Raw genomic sequence first — 23,441 nt, 5'->3', positions numbered from 1 at the left:
ATCAATCTTTAGTTAGGTAGGTAAAAACTAAAATAATAAAAGTTTGAAATAAATTCACAAGATCCAACGTGGGAGAAAATGAGATAGGAAGCATTACTTATACCTACAGTGTATAAACTTTTAATTAAGTGTAGTACGAAGTTTTCACTTCAAAAAGTTTCTATAACTAATGATTTGTAAATAAAATTGATAAATAATCTAATTTTATAATTAAACTACTTACTTAACTTACTTATTTAATTTTCATCAAATCTGTTTTTTTATTTCACAAAATGTTCAAATACCCACTAATTTAAAGTTTATACACTGTATAATGCCTCCTATCTCACTCTCTCTCACGCCAAATCCTATTTAATTTATGTGTCTGTCTCTTTTTACTGTCGCTTTTTCCGTTGCATCCGGTTTGAAATCACAACGATTCTAAAGAAGTTTCACTTCAAAAGTTCTCCACCGAAAAAGGGACAAATTTAACGTAACGTGCTTTACGTATTTGTTCCCCGGGGCAAGCCTATTGTTATTCCTTGTACTACATGAAAATTTATCAATATCTGTATAGCGATAATTTAAAAAAAAAAAATATTTAAAACTGAACTGAATTATTTTATTATTTCCCAGGTGGTTCAAGAAGCGTTAGACAGAGCCAGCGAAGGCCGAACATGCCTGATCATAGCCCATAGACTAGCGACTATACAAAATGCAGATATGATTTGCGTTATCGACCGAGGAGTTGTCTCTGAAATGGGAACCCATCAAGAACTCATAGCATTAAAACGAATTTATGCAAGATTATATGAACTCCAATGCGGCTTTGTGGAGGAAAGCGAGGAAAATCTGGACCAATCTGCTTAAGTCTTCTTTTTCTTACTTTTTAGCAATTTATATTCTATGCCCTGTACCTCGAAATTAATTACAGTAAAATCCGTTTAATAAGATTTCTATACCAGGGGCTTGACACGACGCTTTTCGATAGGCGTGACCCACTAACGCGAAATGAGTTTGGGTCACACCTGTCGAAAAGGGTTTTTTTTCTCGAGCCCCAGTCCCCGAAGAAAATCGTAATATGTTTTCCCACTTAAAACGTTTTTACTTCGTACTATTAAATGGTATATTAATCTTAAGCTGTTTATAGTTAAATAACGTCTAAGAATGAACTCACCTTTGAAGTGTCAAAACCACGAACTGACCTATCAGCTGTATTGTTACGCATTACACGAATAAAAATGTCTAGTGTGACATTGTAGGCTCTTAAGGTACGATAACGATAGTACGATTAGGCACATTTTTTACAAACATTTTGTGCAAAGCAGAACACGTACTAAGCGCGTATCGTGTTTGGCTTCTGTCTCCACCGGCAATGCAGCGAGTTTTGTGCGCGCACAGTGCTACACACTTGTTCACTGGGAAGATTTTCTGCCGACAGTTGCTAATATGGCCGGGCAGGAAAACGTTGTGCTTTGTAAAATATTCTTGATGATTCAAAAAATTACTTGGCATAGTGCGCGCACAATTGTTCGCTTTGGTAGCGGAAGCAAGCTTTGGCGAACAACGAGTGTGTGCGCGTCGACACGATTCCACTACTTGAACCATGTGCGCGCACACAAGTGCACAGTTGTGCGCGAATGAGTCGAACAAAACAAACATTTGTGCCGTACGCTGTGCAATAGTGTGCCAAACAGTTCAGCCCAAAAGGGTCTAATCGTACCTTTAAATATTCTGAGCCTAAAATAGAAGGATTTAAATAGCAAAAATAAATTATTGATTAGATTTTTACAATGGGCTTGATGTTTAATATTCAATTTGTCTACTGTTTATATATTTTCCTTAATAGGATTCTGTCGATATGATGAATAAGGAGTTGATGAAATGGGCTAATTTCCTCATATATATAATAATAAAACAATACTAATTCTTAAAATATTAAAATGATAATACGTAGTAATAAGGTCCGATATGGCCTCGGTTCCTAAGTGAGATTTAAAAGTACTTATGTAAGAGGATCAAAAGTGAATTGTATGACAATATACGTAAGCTATAGTTTACTGTTATAGCTATACATTGTAAATATATAACTTGAATATTGAGAATAATTCTTTAAATATTAAGATGCGAATTCATCCTGTCAGTTCATTTTATTGATTATACTAGTGTTTACTGGCAAATCAAGTAATCATTGATTTAGGTACTCTAAGATGTATAAAGATATTTAAAATTAAACTTCAATTATCCAAGTCTGACAACCTAGTCAAATTATTCGGATTAAATAAATGATAATTTATGATTTTTACTTATAAATACAATATGTATTGTTCAGGTTATATTTAGGTATATAAATTAATTAAAAATACGATATTTAATAAAGACCTCGTAAAAAGATTTTTTTTATGTCCAGTATTTAAATTGTTTTAGGTCAAATAAAGTATTTATTTTTCGTTATCTGGATAGTACAAAATAAAGCCACATTTTGTATACAATTTATTATTTGTATGTAACCTAATATGCTGAGTTTGACAATCTGTTGTTTAAAAAAAAAATATTTCAAATAATGCTTCTATTATGTGCCTTGCATTCATCGTGTGTCTTTGCGTACAATAAATTAATAGATAATTAATTAAAATAGCGCTAAGAAGTAAGAATATAATATAGCTATGTCGAAATATAACATGCGACAAATTAAAAGAAAGAAAGAAATCGTTTATCGTAATCTATGGTCAAATTCAATTTTCGAACGCTTAAATTTTTAATTTTCGCTTCAAATGCATGTAATTAGCATTTCTAGTTTTAGGTTTTGTTTCATATTGTGCTCAAAACAGTAATTGTGATGAATAGTAGGTAATATTTTTATATTATAACAGCCTGTTTGTGATTAGTGTAATATAGATTAATTTGTAGTTAAATATATTGTGATTTAAGAAGTTGTTTTTATTTTCCCAACTACAATTAATTAAATTTAACTATAAATAGAAATTTAGTGACTATTTTGACAGATTTCCATAAAACTAATTAATAAATTTCTATACACTAAGGGCGAGGCCCCACTACTGCGTTGCGTCGACGTCGATCGTCGGACAAGAGACGAAGCAGGGGGGAGGGTGATCACAATTTATTAATGCTATCAGAGGAGATATTCAGAATCTTCTATGGCTTCTAAGTTTAATTCGGCGGTGGCGTAATAAAATCAACAAAAGAACACGTTTGTGTCTGTCCATTTCGAAGGCTGAGACGCAGATGCGACGGCGTGTATACCCTCTTGCGTCGATCCGATGCGACGACGTGACGCAACGCAGTAGTGGGGCCTCGCCCTAAGATTGCTTTCCGAGACGAGGTTAAGACGTATGCCAAGACGCCAAACTTAGCCTAAAAGCTGTCACTGAAAAAAATTAAATCAATTTGCTACATTAAATGTAAATTAAAATCTAATTATTTCCATATTTTAAATACATGACTGTCCATAGGGTTTCTAACCAACCGTTGAATAGCTATTCTATATATTCTCATGAGGATGTAGTGAGAATTTACAGTGTTTTTTCCCATCGTAGTGAGTGTTATATAATAGAGAACACTTTTGCCTATGCTATATCGCTCAATCTCAACTCTTGTGCACTATACCTCGTACATATTATGTTCTATCAGTCATTCAATATTCTTATATTAGGTCCTTACATACGAAATTGGCGTTTTACGTTTTGTCTACTTTGACCTCAAATATCTCCTCTTTGGTTAAGAATTCCAAATCAAAATTTGTACAGCTATTTACTCATGTATTTGTGCTTCGATGACCGTCATTCATTTGTTTTTTTCTTCTGTTTTTTTCTGTTTGCGTCACTCATTTTAGAAAATGGAAAACTTAAAGTATTGCATTATTTACGAGTACGAGTTCCGCCGTGGCACTAGTGCTGCGGAAACGACTCGAAGGGTGAATAATGTGTATGGCGGTCATGTTGCAAAAGAAAACACAGTTCGTTTTTGGTTCCAACATTTTCGTTCTGGAAATTTCGACCTGCAGAACAAGCCCCATGGACGGCCTGAGACCCAAGTTGATAATGAAGTATTGAAGGCTATTGTGGAAGCGGATCCATCGCAAACCACGTCCGAGTTAGCTGCAGGCTGCTGTGTTAGTGATAAAACTGTTTTAATTCACTTGAAGCAAATTGGGAAGATTAAAAAGCTTGAAAGATGGGTACCTCACGAATTGACTGAAGCAAACCGGCAAAAGCGCGTCGACTGCTGCGTTACATTACTGAACCGGCACAATAATGAAGGTATTTTAAACCGAATCATTACCTGTGATGAAAAATGGATTCTTTACGATAATCGGAAGCGCTCAGCACAATGGTTGGATCCTGGCCAGCCAGCCAAATCCTGCCCCAAGCGAAAATTAACCCCAAAAAAGTTACTTGTAAGCGTTTGGTGGACTAGTGCCGGTATTGTTCATTGCAGTTTTCTCAAATCTGGCCAGACTATTACGGCTGATGCCTATTGTCAGCAATTGCAAACCATGATGGAAAAGCTAGCGGCTAAACAACCTAGGCTGGTCAATCGCTCCACGCCACTGCTACTTCACGACAACGCTAGACCACACACTGCACAACAGACGGCTACCAAATTAGAAGAGATTCAATTGGAATGTCTAAGACATTCTCCGTACTCCCCGGACCTTGCTCCAACAGATTACCATTTTTTTTCGAAATTTGGACAACTTCTTGCAAGGGAAAAAATTTAACTCTGATGGGGCAGTCCAAATCGCCTTCACAGATTTTATTGATTCCCGTCTGACTGGTTTTTTTAGTAAAGGGATCAATTAACTACCTATGAGATGGCAAAAGGGCATAGAAAACAATGGTTCATACTTTGATTAATTAAATATATTATATTTAAAAATATTCGACTTTTTGTTCCTCCCATACAAAACGCCAATTTCATATGTAAGGACCTAATATATACCTGGACATCTTGTTTTGGCTGTCAAGCTTTCAAAATTGTTTCGAATATTAAACCAGCCCGGACCAGTGCAGATATTTAACAAATGTGGGCGAGGCGATCAAATCTTATCTACTTTAGCCATTACTTCCAATAATTTTGTTTAGGGTGTGAAAAATAAAAATGCATTAATTTCAATATATTTATTTCTAATAATAATAAATAATCCCTTACATAAAAACGAAAATGTGCGAAATAATACAATATGATCCCCATCTACGAATTGGCAATTAAGCTTACTAAAATACACAAATACAAAATAAAGATAAAATAATCTCAAATAAAATGTATATTCGGGAGTGTAAAAGTAATTAATATTTCAACAATGGTAACACCAAGGCATAATAGATATGCCTTATAAAGCTCTATCTACATTATACAGATAAAAAATAAGTACAATAAAAAAACAATGTGTTAAAAAAAGTAGCGGTTTAAAGAAATTCCTACGATATTCTTACTCCATCTTGCAACGTTGGCAACACTAAAATCGGATAGCGGGATATTACGTAATAACCGATGCGGATAAAATCTAACTTTAATTCGTGTATGACGTCTCGGTCCGGTAAAATTTATTTACATTTATCGCTCAAAGCGTTGTGATTTTTGCTTTAATTTCGATAAAAAATTATAAATACAAATTTCAAAGTATGTTGCCAAAATTAAAAAAAAAGGCCTTCAAACAGTTTTTCGTTTCAATTTTTGCTATGGGATGTCGTTCGTCCAACAAACATACATAGTAAATTTATTTAGTAGACTTTTCTATAGAAAGTGTTATTCACTCGAACGTTAACATTCATTACTTATAAAAATGGGATACAAATCCTAGTGGTATTAACCATATTTTGATCAAAGGCACACAGACTCAAAAACCTATGACAATTAAACTATTAAAATCGATTTATTGACAATTGACAAAGCCGCGTCTCCTTTGTTTTTGACAATTAAAATAATTCACTAATAAAAATAATATTCAGACACGGCTTCAAGACATTTGGGTAATTATTGCATTTTTGAACTGTGTATATTTTGCTATACTTCCCTAATTCCTGGGAACCACTTCCACGTGCTGAAGGGGCGCGGCCGGGTGAATACCGCGAATGACATTCTCCAAATTGTTATAATAAATGTCGCCGGCCAATTCCTCGGGACCGACTTCGGCTTCGGCCTTGGCTTGTTTGGTCGCTTCGTCTACTTCTTTACGAACTTTTGTATCGATTTCCTACAAAATCAACGTATTAATATTTCGTGCAGTATCCAGGTGTTTATTTAGCCTATAAATAAACTTATAAAACTACTCGAAAGCTAAGAACGTGCCCCATGAGAGCAATCAATGTATTGGCTGAATTACGTCATTCTTTTGACAAATCAATCTACCAAAGGATAATTAATTTAGCACGTCTGATAAATATTAAAAAAAATAGTGTACTTATGTACACGCGTTAGACTTTAGAGGTTATACTTCTTTGGCGTAACAAGATGAAAATCTTTTTAAATTTTTTATCTTTCGCCTTATTCTACGTTTGTAGAAAAAACTAATGTAATACATTGAAAGATTTATTATAACGCATTATCTAGTTAAAGTTTATTTAAATATCACAAAAAATGATTTCTACACAATTAAAGAAATGGACATTTTTTATTTTAAAATGTTGACTATGCTAACTTCAGGGTGTCGGTTTTTTGTGACGGTGTGCGCGCGCATTGTAAAAATTTACTCTCATCATTTTTCACTAACGCGCCAAAAGAAGTATAACTTCAAAAACATAATTTTATATTTCTTTAAAATTATAGGAAATTATAACGCAATAATTGTAGTTGAGCGTAATTTTAACCTTGCAAGGAGATGAGAGATCGAGTAAAACTATAATAAGTCGGTCCTCAAAAATTGGAAAAAAAGACATTACAAGAGATCCCATCTCTTGTAAATGAAAAAACTGGTGGCAGACAAGGTTTGGTCAAGAGAGGGGCGAATAAAAATGGAAGGGTATGGAGGTGGCCTTTGTCGGGATCGGCAAACGGACTTAAGTTTGTTTTGAATTGATTGTGTAAGAAAAATAAATTTGGGGCTTAGACAAGACTTTGTCGACTTTCTACATACACTAGTGTTAGGGAGAATTCAAGTATTACGTCACGCAATTTTTGACGGGAATCGATCGTTCACTCTCATATCTTACCTTAAGCTGATCAGGTGTAACAAGTTCACTGGTGATAATTTTCTCCTTGAAGGAAGTAATCGGGTCACGGGTCTGTCGTACCTCCTGCACTTCATCGCGTGTGCGGTATGACGTACCCGGGTCAGACATGGAGTGGCCGGAATAACGGTATGTCTCCATTTCCATTACTAGGGGTCCTGTAAATTCAAATTAAATATATTATTATTAGGACTTAGCCAAACTCATCCGTTTCAAGACCTGTCATTTGTTTGACATTTTGTGTCACGTAACTATAAAAACAATATTTTTATTTATATACAAAATTATTTTACTCCATAACGCTTCATAATGTCATATTTCCTACAGATTTCTCTCAATAACACTTTGTTTCACGATGAAAATAGTTATTAAGGCAATAGGTATGAACTGATGATGCGGAAATTTCATACATACAGTCACATCGATATATCTGCGAACCTGGCTTAATGACGTCATACAAACTGGAGAGATAGCAAAAAAATTGAAGATGTAAAAATAAAAAATATTTTATTTGTGTACTTATTTTTATTGATACTCGTACCTACTTGAAATTTACAAATACTTATTATTTAAAGCAGAAACGCAGAATTATTTAAAGAAGCGCATTCCAGCGAGGTTCGCAGATATTTCCGACGGCTTGTACGTGAAACCATTTTTTTTTTCGTATATTTGTTTTTTTTTTTTGGTCTAAAAAAAATTATTCATTTATTGTTCACTTTTGTCAATTTAGGGTCGCCTATTAGAGCAAGAGTGTTTTTATAAAAAAATAAATAAAAAAAATTCTTCGTCGGAAATCGAAGTCTAGACCTCCAAGTCTTCCACTAAGCCACGGATTCTAGTAAAAACACTCACCCTTTCCACTAGAGCAGTAATCGATGGCGTAGCGTGTTGCTTCCCGCGTCGCAATGACATCCATACCGTCCACCCAAATACCAGGGACATAGTCACCACGAGAGAAGTATTCGGTACTGGCCGATGATCGATCTACACTTGTGCCCATACCTGTAAGGAAATTATATAAAAAACATTTAAAAAGTTCCTTTGACTGAGCTACCACGAGACATTAGCACAAACTTTAGTTTCGCCAAGTATACTCACAGCTCGAAAGTACAATTTCTCCAGTATTTTATTCGACCGTTATGTATAGTATCGTTCACGAAGCGAGTTATAGAAATATCGTAATATTACTTTCCTATTACAATAGATTTTACGTGATCGTGATAAGCTTCTTTGGTAGATTTATTATGAGAAACGGCTATAGAACATATTACAAATGGTACATGCGTAAATAAAATATGTTTTTTTTTGCATTAATTAAAATTTTTTTTTAATTTTATAAATTCAGAATACAACTACAAAATTAGTGTTACATAAGTTGTTATATAAAAGCGGAATTTTATGTAGTTCACATTATTATTACTAATACATATAGAATATTCAATAGCTAATAAAGTACAGTGCACCATAGATAAAATGTATAATATAGACCCAGAATATGTAGGAGATATACAGATTACAGCAAAAGAAATCTTGTCTAAATAAAATAGGTTGTAGTGGATAAAATTTTAAACTAAAATTATGATTTTTTTTCCATATAAATAACACTCTTACGGTGTTAAATTATTGTGGATGTATTGTAATTGGTAATTTGGCCGCTTGTAAGTAACCTCATAGAGTAGATACTTAATATAATATATGTCAATGTCTTTCAATAAAAATCCCTACAAATATGAAACATCATGAGAAAACTGTATTATTAAGACTAAGTACTATACATCAAATACAAGACGTTTTTGTCATACGAGAGCCTTTGTTCGTAACTCTCTTAATCTTAAGGTTAGTTACTTCAAATTAAATAAATTAATCACTTGCCAATAAAGAATATCAACAAAGCGGGAGTTTATTCAATTAATTAAAACGTTTCTTACCATAACCATTGTTCTCGCACACAAACACACAGGGTAAGTCCCAAAGCTTAGCCATGTTGTATGCCTCAAACAATTGCCCCTGGTTAGCAGCTCCATCTCCATACAATGCAAATGCTACGCCACCATCACCGCGGTATTTGTGGGCGAATGCTAGACCCGCACCCAACGGAACCTATTAAATGTACAATAGTCAATGTTAGAAACCTGTCGGCAAGTTATACAATATTAACAATTCATAATTTTATTGTTTTCTTGAACCACAGAAAATATTTATGCACATACATATAACTCTAAAAGTAAATATTATTTCTGATCTAGATTAAAAAGTAGAATTTATATGTAATAATATAGATTATTCTATTATTAAATTTATATTATTATGAGAAATGGCTAAAGTACATCTAACAAATGGTACATGCGTAAATAAAAGATGTTTTTTTATATATTCAATAAAAATATAACATCTTGTGCATAAAAAGAATTTATAAATATAAAACATATACAAAATTAGTTTTACATAAGTTGCTATGTTAGGCAGAGTTTTATATAGTTCACATTATTACTACATATATAAAATATTCCATAGCTAATAAAAAAGTTATATATAAGTTTATTATTTAGTGATAAGGACAACACATTCAATAACTATGTAAGTAGGTTTATAATTAAGCTGGTCAATCTACAAAGTTATTAATTAGCCTTATTACAAAATGTTTAAAGAATTAAAAACACTACAGAAAAAAAAAAATTCTTACCTGAGCACCAACAATTCCATTCCCACCATAAAAGTTCCTTCCATACAAATGCATAGAGCCACCCTTGCCTCTGGAACAACCAGTTCTCCTTCCTGTCAATTCCGAGAGTACTCCAAGGACGCTGACCCCCATCAAATAAGTCCAGCCATGGCAACGGTAGGCAGTGATGACCGAGTCAACGTCGCGTAATGCAGCACGCATTCCCACAGCTACCGCTTCTTGGCCTGTAAAGCAATGGCTTTTGTTATGAGCATGACATTTCATGGGAATCATATACAACTCAAGACAAACATACTTCTTGTTGGAACTCCAATTTTTATCCAATTGCTACTATGTAACCAGCTATTACTAACTATTTAATCTCTTTAATGTAGTTGGATATAAATTTAAAAAAACTTAAGGTTTAGAAACATCTTGAGTTAAAAATTTCAGGAGAAATTTGCACATTCAGTCCTGATTGAATCAGTGGCAAATAGTAGTCATTCATTAAAGTAATATTTTTCAGTATATTGTTATATTATAGTTCCATTCTATATAATTATGTATCTTCTTAAAGATTTCTATAATCAATTATTTTTATATTACATTTATAAATCAGCAGGATTTAACAAAAATAAAACAAAGTATTTATACTTATAACTTAAATAATATTATAAGTATGTATATTGTATCTATTGATTTGGGTCAAAAATTTTGATAAGTTAATTTAATTTTTAAAGAAAAAATAGTTAAAAGTTAGTCTTACATATGGAAGTGATGCAAGTTTTTATTTTATTTATTGTAGTCTGTTGATAAAGAGAAATGCACATTGGTTAAGATATCACTGTAGAAAAATGTAATACATAATTTAATCAATTTACGAAATAATCCATATTTAGGAATATTATAATAAGATTCCTAAATATGGATTATTTCATTTATATATTTAAAAATTTCAAATTTAAAAAAAAAAATATTTTTAATTAAGTGTAATAATAAATATTCTATTTTCACACAGACTCTAACTTGAACTTCTAAAGATTCATTAAGTAAAAGTACCTGAATATAAGTGGCAGAATCCACGAATGATTTTCTCCTTATACAAGTTTCCAGAGGCAGTTTCAATTCTGCGTAGGACAGCAAGCTTTTCATATAATTGCAATGCATCTTCTGCTGTTAGAGTAGCTGATGTAGCCGGGCCTTTATCCAATTTGTGAAGTTTGTAAGGCTAAAAATATAATTATATGAATGACATTCATACTCTACATTATAATTTAATGTGTAAATTCTTAGTGGTGATTTTCTTAGTAAGATTACATATCTTTATTTGCTAAACCTAGTATAAATTCAAGGAGAATTTTATCACTATCTTGGTTTGTAGGAAAACAGCTTTGATCTTGACATTTTGAAGGTTAGGTTACATAATTTACAAAACCTGCAAAAATCCTATTAGCCGTTTTAATGTAAAAAAATATTATAAAGGCAACATGTATAACAAAATATTCATGATCTATATAGATTTACGAAGACTTACCTTGATTTCAAAAGTTGATTCAGATTTAGTGCTATAATTTGTTTTTGAAGCAACTACAGCTGGGGCGGCTGCTTTCTAAAATAAAGGAAATATAACCATAAGATAAATATAGACTGTAGTTGGAACCATATGGAATTAAAGAAGTTTTATAGAATAATCCAACACACCGACACTGTTGCTCCGCTTAAAAGCTTTGCGGCTGATGGTATTAATTTACTCATCGCTTTTAGAACAGTCTCTATAAAGCCCAGATTTATTGAGTGATCCGCTTCCCGGATCACTTTCGGAAATAAATTTCGGAAACAAAATTGATCTAATAAACTTTACAATTAAAGCCCCATGAATAAGTATTTGATTAGAAATAATAAAATAACACGAACGTGACTTTGACAGGAGTATGCGTTGACATTAAAGTGCTTGTGATGTCAATTAGAGGTCACTTTGATACGTTCAAAAACTTTTACATTATAATATATTCAATCCTTTCAAATCCTATTAAACCTTGTACTAATATCATGACAATCTTGAGACTATTCAACAAATTTTTTATTGCTTATTTTTCTAAAATCTTAAAATATTTATTTTTGTAACATAAACTATAAGCGTTTTAACCGATTTCATTATATTATGTCAGATCACAGCTGTAGAACTTGATGATGACATTTTAATTTTCATTGTGATTCGTGCATGACATTTGAATTTGATAAATTTACTAAGATATAAAAATGATGATTCAGTAGAAAATAATGTTATTTCATGTTGTGAAAGACCACCTCAATGTCTCGTAATTTGTTTAAAGGGAAATTTTAAAGTATTTCATCATTTTGGATCTTTGGTTTTAATTTTAAGTGTTCGGTGTTCTTTACCTAAAAGTGTAGCTAATAACCGTATTTTACAACAATGGAATTCCCTCATATCGGAAAGAACTGCTGCTATAAATCCTGTAACAAACTCGGTAAGGACGAATTTATTATAGTTTTACATATTAATATATTGAATAGTAAACACTTGTGATTTAAAATACTTACTTTGATACTTCATTTTACTATGTACAAATATAAAATATGACATTATAATTTTCAGATTTCCTACCTATGAAATGTGATGCTTGTAAAGAAGTATACTGGTAAGAACTAAATATTTGTATTATTGTACCATTATCTAATAAAGTTGAAAAAAGTTTAGTTAGTTCTTTTAACCTAGTGGGACCTTAAACCTTAAACAGAAGATCAATTATTGTACTTAGTCTAATGTTTATAGAGTTCTACAAAGAATTGGAGTGAAACAGGCTAGTAACTTTAATTATATGAAAACATATGTGTATAGAGAGTAGAGTATTTTTAGTTTATTCAATTAATGAATGCTATAACTTATTGTTTATACTTGCATTTCAATTATTTCAGTTCTGATCACTTTGCATACATAAAACATGAATGCCCTGCACCAAATAGTCGTGATGTGCAAGTACCACAATGCCCACTTTGTGGAGCTCTAGTACCTGGAAAAAGAGGGGAGCCACCAGATGTTGCAGTGGGGGCTCATATTGACAATCAGTGCACATCGGACCCAGCAAGAGAAAGGCGAAAAAAGGTAGCTACTACTTAGTAACAATAAGAAGTCACAACCATTGACACCCTGTGTAAATCATCAGTAAAGCTTGAAAATGTGTCTTCATTTAAAAAGTATTATTACAATAAAAACATTGATTTACATCTTTTCTGGAGGTAGACCAAATTTATGGGATTGCTTAACAAATTATTGGGTGTAATAAACCTAAATGGTTCTTTGTGATAATTTGTTACATAAATGTGGAATTTCAGGTATTTACAAACAGATGCTCATACAAAGGATGCAAAACGAAAGAGATGGTGCCTCTAGTGTGTGTGGAATGTTCGCTTAATTACTGTTTAAGACATAGACATACTGCTGATCATGCATGTGAAGGAAAACTAGCTGCGAAACGAAGAAGAGCTGCGTAAGTACTTTAAGCAGATTTGTAATCTGCCTTAATACAAAAATACTGTAGCATTTTGATGCTGCTTTGGCAGCCATACATTTTATTATGTTACTTTGAATTGTTTTGGATCCAGCTGATATAACTACTTTTAATTCCTAAATTAGCATTAAGAGCTGAAAAAGATGCCTACTAATATTTGTACAAATCAGAATAAAAACTTTAATATTGTAAGTAACTTGGTATCTTAAGTATAGTTATCTATACAGAGAGGCAGCTTTGGCGCGCATGAAAGCAAATGACCACAAAATAGCAAATGTTCGCCAAGTACCATCAGGAGTCACCACTTCTGATATACAAGGGAATATGGTATGTATAGATAATATGTTGTGTATAGATAAAGGTACTCACTTCCTTATATTTTACCAAATCTAAACTATATTTTGTGAAGTAGCTAATAACATAAATACACCACTTGGGTTACTAGTTAGGTGCTAGGTGCACCAATAAATCCTTAAATTTGCACTAGCACTATTATTTGCAAAGATAATTTGTACTGTTTATTGTTATGGTGGCCAGGTTGGCGTTTATTAAAATAAGACGACATTACTGTTATTCATAAACATATATTCAGCCATGACAGGCGGTCCGAGACATACTACAGGAAACGGAAAACCATAGATAATATTAAATCATAGATACGTAACATTTATAATTTAAGTTCATCTTGTTTTCTTGAAAACAATGCAAACCCACAGATACAGTCTATATGGCCAAATAAAAACATTTTTATGTTATGTTTTCAGACTGAAGATGAAGCTTTAGCGCATGCATTGGCTTTATCGTTGCAAGATGATCAACAAAGCATGGGAAATATTCGGACCCGAGTGGGCGGTGAGCCTAACTCTAGATGTACTGTTTCGTAACTAATTATAACCAAATACCTTATTGATTTTTACATCGCATTTTAAATATAATTGATGTGTATTCGCTCAATTTATTAAATCTATTTGATGTTAAGTTTCATGTTTAATCACTTAAAAGTCAATTAAATGCTTAATTTTAAATGTATTGTGCTAAAGAACATTTAATCAATAATATGTTATATCCTATATTGATGTATGTCCAAAATGTATAATTTAAGATTTTTAGGTATGGTAATTCTTTAAATTTTACAACATATTTGTATGAAAAAAAATTTAAGATATAAAATGGGTAATTTAGGTTATTAGTTGATTTTACCTCCTGCTGACAATAGCTTCATTGCACAAAAATTAAGATTTTTAATTATAAATGTTACTGAATTTATTCAATTTTATTAATCTTTAGCATGATGTTGCTATATGTCATGATTGTCATAATACTTTTAATGTGTATGGGTACAAGTGAAAATAAATACTAATATCAATTTTATCTTTAATGCTTTACTTAAATTATTTTATTGGGCTATTTAAAATTTTTGACGTTTTCAAAACTTTTATTATTGAAGAATATCTAAGACAACATTTCCACTAGAATATTTAATGAATTTTCATATGAAAATGTATTTTGTATCTATCACTAAGCTTCTGCTGTGTTCACATTTAAATAAATATTTTTGAGATAAATACATATATAGAATTGAAACACATTTCTTTTTATTTTCTTTATTTTGATAAGTAATAAAATATATTTATGATATAAATCCTTGGTAAACTATAAAGCTATTAAAAATTAAAGGAATGTTGCCAGTTTTTTCTTTGGTAATAATACATTTACTGTATCAATTCTCCCAATATAATTTTTTTTTTCTTACACCAGCCTAGGTGGCTTCTCATGGATAGGGCTTGAGACAAAATCACTATTCGACAGAGGTGACCAACTAACTCCTAGTTAACCGCCAGTTGCCCTCGTTTACATTTATGTTCGATTTGGTATTATGCAACGAAGTGTTAATAAATAAATAATTCTAATCGAATTTGTATGGGAATGACATTAGTTCACGCTTTGTCACGTGACCATTTTGACCATTTTGACCATTAGACTTAGTTGGTCACGCCTATCGTAAGGTGATTTTGTCTCAAGCCCTTGGACATGAATAAAACAATTTGGCATGTTCTAGATAACCTTTCAAAATAAAAACAATATATAGGTACTTACAAACTACATTAACACAAGGCTCCATTTTTACGCCTCTTAGTATTTTTATTATGAAAATACGCGATACATATGCTATGTATCAATAAAACCCGATTTTGAAGACCCAGAAACAATTTTTTTTTAAAGCATAAGTATATAATGTTTGTTTGTAAAAGGTAACCTACAAATTACTCAACAAACTCTTGTTATGTAGAGTTCTAAACTTATGATTATCATTCAAATAGCTGGTGATAAATTCTGGAGGATTCCTGGAGAGGAATATTTCCATACTCATATATCTGGCAGCCGTAAGCCGTTTGCGCTCAGCGTTCGAACGACAAAGGTTCTTATGCGCGTGAGCAGCGAAATTAGCTGCAGTTTTTTCAACTAATTTTGCCGTCACTTGGCGTGCTGGGTCGTCTTCTAATGGTACCTGAAATTACATTATTTAAATGGTGTAGGAAAACATCGTGAGGAAATGTATGCCTTAAATTTAAAAATCAAGGCGTGTCATGCGCAGGCGGCTGCGGCTGCCTATTCGGAACAAACGTTAGAGAAAGAGATGCAGAAATCTTAGGCCAGAACCTAGAAGCTGGTTTTTTCAATATTTTTGCTATTTTTCATAAATCATGAAAGATATCTTGAAGAGCATTTGTAATAACAAAATAACATTTTATATTACATGTGAGCCACACAGCAAATACTATACAAATAAGAAAATAGAAATCTCCAAGTCTTACTTTTATCAACTTATGTGGGGAGATATGGGATTATACTTCTAATTTGATTTAAAATGATTAATTATGTGAAAATGTACCAATCCTTCCACTATCTCCTCTACATTAACGTTTTTCGGTGTTTATTTAAATTTCAGACAGAGTTAAAAATAATAACTAACACTGCATTATAGTAGCAAAACACAAACCAATAATCAAGATGTTTTCTTTTATCTTTCGTAACATGTAAATATCGTATTTAATTTACCATTAATTATTTATTCATTAAAGCACATCACATATAATAAACTCTTCCGCAGTTTAAGTTTTAATCTAATGTTCTAAATATACAACAACAAGTAGACTCGGCCAAGCGTTGCTGTGGCTAAGATTTTTGCTATATTACATAGTAGTAACCTATTCAAGGGAAAAATGGTAGGAGAACACCAGTCATGGGGACCACCATGCTTTTTTGGTGTTAATGCCATTAAATTGTAGCTTATGTGAAACATTGGTACTTTCAACACTGCGCCATCTGTTAGAATTGTGACTATCAAATAATAAACAAATAATATTGCGGGTATACATTGAGATGTAAGCTATCCTATCTTTTAAGTTAGATCAAACTGCACACCGTGTGCAAATTTGATTGGAATCGGTTCAGTAGCTTAGGAGTCCATAGCGGACAAACAACGTGACACGTACTTTATATATATTAAGATAAGATTAGGGTGGACGGAATCTCATTGTAAAATCTCGTAGCAATTTAGATTGAAACTTTCCATTAAAACCCGGTCTAACCACATTTCCACTTACCCCAAACCTTATCCACTGCCAAATCTGGTACCTAGAAATCTCAGCTGTGGCTGAATCTTCCACATTTCCACTATAAAAGAAATGGCCAACACCAGCCAGCCATTGGTATATGAAGAGAATGGACACGGCCACATTGTGTTTAAGACCTTGCAATGTCACTCCACCAGCGGGTATTGCCAGTAAATCATCAGGTGTGACGGAAACGTCAAAAATACGGTGAATTTGATTGGGTGTCGTGCTGCTTTTCTTCCAAAGCTGGAATATATTATTAGGTACTTCATTTCACTAATAAAATGAAAGGATAAAAGTTAAAGTCTTAAACTTAAATAAGTCATAAATATTTTTCTAAGTAACGTGCGATCAGTCTGAAACGATTTCGTCGCGAACCGAACCCTGTATTTAGGTTAACCACTAAGACACGGAGACGGATAAAGAGAATTTTATAAAACTTTTTAACTGATTTTAATTTCTAAATATAACAGTTTATTTAAAAAAAAGTTAAATTAATTCTAGCTCCAAAAAGTTCTGGCGTACCTACACAAAAAATACGAACTAGTTCAAGGTGAATAATTTTATGATGACAGGCTTAAAAACATTGTAATATTTGCATATTATTACCTCATTAACATGCGGCACTATACGCGAATCGTACACCATGAATCCATCCACGCCCATTTCTATTTCCTTCAATTTTGCTTCCAATACATTGTTTATTATTGATTTCGATCTAAAACATAAATGTGTTCCATTGTTCACAAATAAACAATGGTAAGTAGGTCAATGGTCATATTGTGTGTACACAGATCTATTAAAATCAAAATATAATTTTTTCATGTAGCTAACTTAATCTACACTTAAGAACATCAGTAAAAAAGTGCTTCTAAATCTAAAGGGACGAGAAGAACTGGCAATAAACTTTCTGTCACTCTTTGAAATCGCCATAGTTTTTTTATATAAAATTTTTGTAAGCACCTGCAACCATTACAATTCAAAATATGAGTAGTTTCAGAGAGCAGGCCTAGCGGCTTAAATGTACGACTTTCGACCCCAAAGTAGGGCATTCGAATCACAGCCGAGCACTAATAGATTTTAGTTTCTATGTGCGCAATTATACTTGCTTGTACGGCAAAAATTGTGAGGAACCAGTATGACCGGTATTGAGTGGTGGTTAAATGGTGATAGTCATTCTCGAGCAAAACTCAACTACGTAATATATCAGAATCAAACATCTGATCTACTACTCTATAAAAAATTAAAATTATCAAATAAACTGTTGGAATCTAAGGCCAAGACGTATATATTATGTATTATCATTTTTAATCTAAAAAAAAGGGTGCGTGTACTTATGTACGCGTAATTACAATTAAATAATCAAAGACTGGAAAAGGAGTCATTATAGTCAATAAAGTTCAGTTTACATTTGAAAAATTAAATAAATAAATATTTATTCTCTTACATTTAGGGTGGGTTGCATCAACAAATTTTGACGGACACGTAACCGTTAAATATGGCGCTAACGAACGTTAGACAAAAAAAGTGTTGATTCACCATCTATGACAGCTTACGTTCGTTAAAAAGTTACGCTTACGTTAACCAGTGCTTGAACCATTGGTAATCGTCAAATTTTGGTTTGTAACTTCGTAGTTCGTACTTCCTAAACTCTGTTTCCTCTGAATTTAATATTAGAGATGGTTTGATTAATAATTATTTTGCAAGGTATGTTAAATATTACGATTATTTTTGACTTCAAAAAATAAATTGCAAATTTAATATTTCAGATTATAACTTTTTTATGGCATGGGTGTATGGGTGGTATGGTGAAGGACTAACATATTCTATACTGTTTATATTGCTTATTGCATGCCTTTGGTAAAGAAATAAAATATTTGACAAAAATAATATGCCTTTACTAACTGAATTACAGCCTACAGATTTTATTAATTTAGACCAAAGTTAACTTCATTGACAACAAACAGAAAACTAGTTTTCTCTAAATTTAATTTTATTCTAATATGTGGGATACATAGTTTAATTATTATTATTTTGCAAGGTATGTTAATATTTAGATTATTTTTAACTTCAAAGAAAACAAATCTCAAATTATAATTTTAAAGCTGTCTTATTTTCAGATTATAACTATTTTATGGTATGGATGTGAAATATGGTGAAGGATTAACATATTATATACTGTTATATTATATTGCATGCTTTTGGTGGAGAAATAAAATGTTTTACAAAAATAATATGCCTTTTTATTACCGAATTATAACATTACATAGTTAAGCCTGCCTATGCACATAAGAATTAATTCATCTTAAAAATCTATTTTTTACAGTTTTTATTATTTTTTACACAAATTTTATAACATTTATACACACAACTTTAATTATTTTGAAGAGCATTTATACTAAGTTTCAAGCAATTCTGATCATAAACAAGTTATAGTAAGTTTATTTTTTATTGTAAAGGTAAATAAGTACCACTTTTCATACAGTTTACATTAGAAATGGCAGTTTCATATAATCTTACATCCCTTTAGTATAATTAATAGTAAGTAATTTTTTTTCTTGTAGTTTAAAAATGATTTCATCGTTCTTCCTCTTCTCATTTAGATGTTGAACACGCACCTCAAAAATTTCTTTTTCATATTTATTATCTGAAAGGGCATTAAATTCTGCATGAATCGCACTCCATGCCCTCTTTTTTTTTAAAATTGTTAGTACTGTCTGTCTTTTTATGAAATAATATGTGTTTATGTTTTACTATTAAATTTCTAAATCTGTCCTCTTCTTTTCCAAATTTACCGAACGTTCTCTGAAAGTCAATGAGTCACGTAAATAAATACACTTCTAACTATATCTCTCAATATAATATATATACTTTGCGCATATACAATTCATGCAATATAATAATAAAATAATAGCTTTATACTTACTTTGGCGAAAAGGTTTCCATTATTTATATTAAAATTAAACACTTTTTAACTATCCTTTCGTACAAAACAATAAACATCGATGTCAAACTTGACAGAATGTTTCAAATGACATTGTTTTTATCAATGTTGTTATTACTAAAAAAAATTCCCATAAAACATTAGGTCAAAATAGCGTTACGCAAACAGGCAACCCCATTAACAATGACGAACTCTTTTTTTAACAATGAAGCAACGCTAACAAGTTAACAGACGTTAAAGTTCATACGTGTCTGTCAAATTTTAACGAACGTAAGTTACGATAGCAAATGGTTTGAAACAACCCACCCTAAGTGTAACATAAATTCTATTATTATTCGAATGTTGTTTTTAAATTATGTCCAATGCCATAGCATCTTCCGTGGGCAACTTCATTCTGTTAATTTTGTGTCACGGTGCGCGCGCATCGTAAAATTTCACTCTCATCATTTCATCAATTTTTCATAACGCGCCTAAAGAAGTATATCTTCAAAAAAACACACTGCATAATCATTTCAATGAAACTTACGAATTATCAGTACCGACCGATCCTGGTTTGAGCATGGCAGCAGCCATTCCTCCAGTAGCCGGTGCCCCACGTAAGTGACAAGTGTTTACCACCAGCTGCATATAACTCTTGAGGAAACGTCTATCCATATTCACATATTTATTTCTATCTGGCAGTAGAAATTGTTTTTTTGTACCTGTAAACAAATAATAAACAAGAAACAGATAATTAGAAATCATTAAATTACTAATAATAACTAATAGAAAAACCTAAGGATTAGGAAGGTAGAATTTACCCATATAGTATACAATATAATTATTTTATCTGTTTATGAAAACAATGTTAAAAAAGTTCTTGCATCCAATAAAAATATAAAAGTTATATATATGTTAACGTAAAATTGTAAACACCGTTAGATTGTAATCTATCTCGCGAGATTATAAACTGTCGAAAGATTGTGAACCTCAGCGTACTGCTTACAATTTAACGTATTATTATTCGGTAGATTGTACTACACTAACTTAGTTATCATTCAAACTTCTTTGGTCAATTACAGATTAATTTTACTTCCCAACAATTTCATATAACTACCAAATAATAATACGTTAAATTGTAAGCAGTTCGTTGAGGTTCACAATCTTTCGACAGTTTACAATCTCGCGAGATAGTTTACAATTTTACGGTGACATATATGAGATTTAACATTGACTAATGCATGTTTGCATTGCAAAAAAGCCTACCAAAATATTCTTTTCTTAATTGATCTTTGAAATATTTCAATTTTATTTAACAAAAAGTAACTAAAACCAATCAGAATACAAGATTAGTTTGTTTGAGTGGTTACAAAACAAGGCCAACTAATTTTCTCATTAAACCAGAAAATTGCTAATTTAAAGTTTAGGTACTTGTTTAATTTTTAGTGACAATTGATTTTATGCAATCAATTTTATTTAAGTAGTTTTTATCTGCGCTTTAATTTAAATGGCTCAAAAATTATTATGGCTAAAATAATAGAATTTTAGATTATTATGGCTAAAATAATAGAATTTTAGATTATTATGGCTAAAATAATAGAATTTTAGAATATTATTTTAGTACAGATAAATTTACTAAAACCCGACTAGATTACAAACTGTATCTTACCAAATTTAGCAATGATGGATGCACAGTAATCCCATATACCACAATTAAGTCCCAGAGAATGTTCTCGTAAAGCAAACAATATCTCATCCATCTCAAATGTTGATACAATATTTTCAATCAAAACACACGCTTTTATGGTCCCCTGTGGTATATGCAGCTCATTCTGTGCCCATACAAATATATCATTCCATAATTTAGCTTCTGATGCACCTTCTACTTTAGACAAATAGAAGTATGGCCCACTATTGGCTTCATATAGTTTTTTTGCAGTGTGATAGATTAGGATTCCAAAATCTACAAGAGGTCCAATTGCTTCCTTTCCATCTATCTAAAAGTTTTCAGAGATATTCTTAATGAAACAATGATAATTTATTATTTTATGGATTTAGTATAATACTTACTTAGCGTTCAAGTATTACGTAACAATTTTTTTTTCTTTTGTAAAACGTTACGATGCGGGGCGGGGATTGAATTACGCGTTATTGTTAGTATTATTTTCGACTTTCTAGTACTTTACAGCACATAATAATAAAATAGCCTTTATTATTGTAAGTTTTAAAGTTAGTATATATAAATTAAAATATAAAATATCCCTAATTACAGTATGCCTTTCGGCAAAGGCCTCCTCTCACTGTGTTCTGTCCAAGGCGACTAACTTGTAAATGGTAACTATCTATAAAGAGTATCTGGGTGGTCACAAAAGGTTTTACTATTGGGTACAGAATAATGTTACGGTGCATTACACTGTGTTATTCAAATTATCTATATTGAAAAGTAATATTTATTACAACTGAATAGAACAACACAACATAAACCTTATTCCACAAGGACATTGCATATTTAATGATACTAAAAGTACTCAAACAGTTACATAACCAGTAAAATATCTTACCAAAATATCATGGTCTATCATATTCCAAGCTCGAGGTCTCAACATAAGAATGGGGCATGTTGTTATACTGAATGGTGCACCAGGCAATTTCCCACTGATCACTGATAATATATTGTGATAAGCCATGAGCTGGTTTTTCCATGTTGGACAATGACCGTCATCAAAATCCACTTGGATCCCTTGAACATCAGCATTCAAAGCACTAACAAAATGAGCAGTATTTGAAGCAGATACATCCCCTAAATCCAAATGGCGATTCCTTAAAACATAAAATTTTTAAATTGCACTTATTTACTAAAAAAAAATGTTATTAATATTGAAATGTGCACAAACAAGCTAAAAGATATGAAAATGGAAAACGATGATGATACCATTGTGAGAAGCATATCCCCATACAGCATACTATACATACTGCAGTCTCGAAGGTAAAGACGCAATTTTCCACGATCTATCTATCCTCTCAGGAGAAGCTTTAAAACTTAAAACGTTTTTCGCATTTAATTCAACCATTCGCTGTAATCTTGTTTTAAAGAGTTCATCTACTTCTTTATCAAACTGCTGATGAAGTTTACCTAAAAATGCTTTTGCGCCTTCGTCAAAAATTTTCTTTTGAACATCTTCTAATTTCGGTGGAGGCGATTGCAACAGTAAGACATTTGCCATTTTTTAAATTAAACTGTTGTTATGTTCCTTCAGATTCTCTTTTATACCCTTATTAACACAGCGCTTGACTTTAACAACACAGTATCTAGGAAGCACTCTTATCTGTTCTTATCAGTTATTGTTGCTAAGCAATGCCGAAGTTCGTAAACAGTAAACAATTATCAGAAAGTTAAAACTTCAGGCTTCTTATAGGAAGATACTGTTCTTGACAGATACAATCTAAGCAACGCTTACATCAATGTCATATTGTCATAGTTTGTCAGTGTCAGTCACAAATTCACAATCACCTTTGTAAATTGTACAATGTACATACAAA

General features: G+C 31.8%; 4 protein-coding genes and 1 long non-coding RNA gene across 9 annotated transcripts in view; 2 read left to right on the top strand and 3 right to left on the bottom strand.

Moving 5' to 3' along the window:
- Window positions 1-1,614, top strand: part of LOC125051847 (multidrug resistance protein homolog 49-like) — a 39,656-nt gene extending 38,042 nt beyond the window's left edge. For all 4 annotated transcript variants that reach the window (XM_047652433.1, XM_047652432.1, XM_047652431.1 and 1 more), the window contains exon 24: window positions 616-1,614. In XM_047652433.1, coding sequence (XP_047508389.1) covers window positions 616-849 — 234 coding nt within the window. In that variant the 3' untranslated portion in view covers window positions 850-1,614. The remainder of the gene's footprint in view (window positions 1-615) is intronic.
- Window positions 1,615-5,938: 4,324 nt separating this feature from the next.
- On the bottom strand, window positions 5,939-11,763 carry LOC125051939 (probable pyruvate dehydrogenase E1 component subunit alpha, mitochondrial). The gene is made up of 8 exons (XM_047652569.1): window positions 11,533-11,763; window positions 11,366-11,440; window positions 10,891-11,059; window positions 9,853-10,076; window positions 9,098-9,269; window positions 8,022-8,171; window positions 7,152-7,327; window positions 5,939-6,196 (listed from the first exon to the last, which is right to left on the bottom strand). Exons 1-8 carry the CDS (start codon window positions 11,584-11,586, stop codon window positions 6,017-6,019), a joined length of 1,200 nt encoding a protein of 399 aa, XP_047508525.1. The 5' UTR covers window positions 11,587-11,763; the 3' UTR covers window positions 5,939-6,016.
- A 291-nt stretch (window positions 11,764-12,054) lies between these two features.
- Window positions 12,055-14,945, top strand: LOC125051941 (AN1-type zinc finger protein 2A-like). The gene is made up of 6 exons (XM_047652571.1): window positions 12,055-12,320; window positions 12,449-12,491; window positions 12,769-12,955; window positions 13,186-13,340; window positions 13,589-13,688; window positions 14,126-14,945. Exons 1-6 carry the CDS (start codon window positions 12,266-12,268, stop codon window positions 14,243-14,245), a joined length of 660 nt encoding a protein of 219 aa, XP_047508527.1. The 5' UTR covers window positions 12,055-12,265; the 3' UTR covers window positions 14,246-14,945.
- Window positions 14,946-15,609: 664 nt separating this feature from the next.
- Window positions 15,610-23,317, bottom strand: LOC125051938 (malate synthase-like). Of its 2 annotated transcripts, none has more exons than XM_047652567.1 (7): window positions 22,875-23,317; window positions 22,463-22,721; window positions 21,571-21,898; window positions 20,449-20,623; window positions 17,588-17,696; window positions 16,970-17,224; window positions 15,610-15,870 (listed from the first exon to the last, which is right to left on the bottom strand). In XM_047652567.1, exons 1-7 carry the CDS (start codon window positions 23,123-23,125, stop codon window positions 15,619-15,621), a joined length of 1,629 nt encoding a protein of 542 aa, XP_047508523.1. In that variant the 5' UTR covers window positions 23,126-23,317; the 3' UTR covers window positions 15,610-15,618. The 2 variants fall into 2 exon arrangements, with proteins under 2 accessions (XP_047508523.1, XP_047508524.1); XM_047652568.1 differs by having other exon boundaries at window positions 22,834-22,961.
- On the bottom strand, window positions 19,205-20,442 carry LOC125051942. The gene is made up of 2 exons (XR_007117372.1): window positions 19,905-20,442; window positions 19,205-19,783 (listed from the first exon to the last, which is right to left on the bottom strand). It is a non-coding gene; the product is annotated as an uncharacterized LOC125051942 (long non-coding RNA).
- Window positions 23,318-23,441: the final 124 nt, after the last annotated feature.

The sequence above is a fragment of the Pieris napi genome, chromosome 8 (assembly GCF_905475465.1).
Source record: "Pieris napi chromosome 8, ilPieNapi1.2, whole genome shotgun sequence".
In the NCBI taxonomy this organism is placed as follows: domain Eukaryota; kingdom Metazoa; phylum Arthropoda; class Insecta; order Lepidoptera; family Pieridae; genus Pieris; species Pieris napi.
Note: the sequence above shows the minus strand (reverse complement) of the source record. Positions and strands in the feature narration are given on the sequence as shown.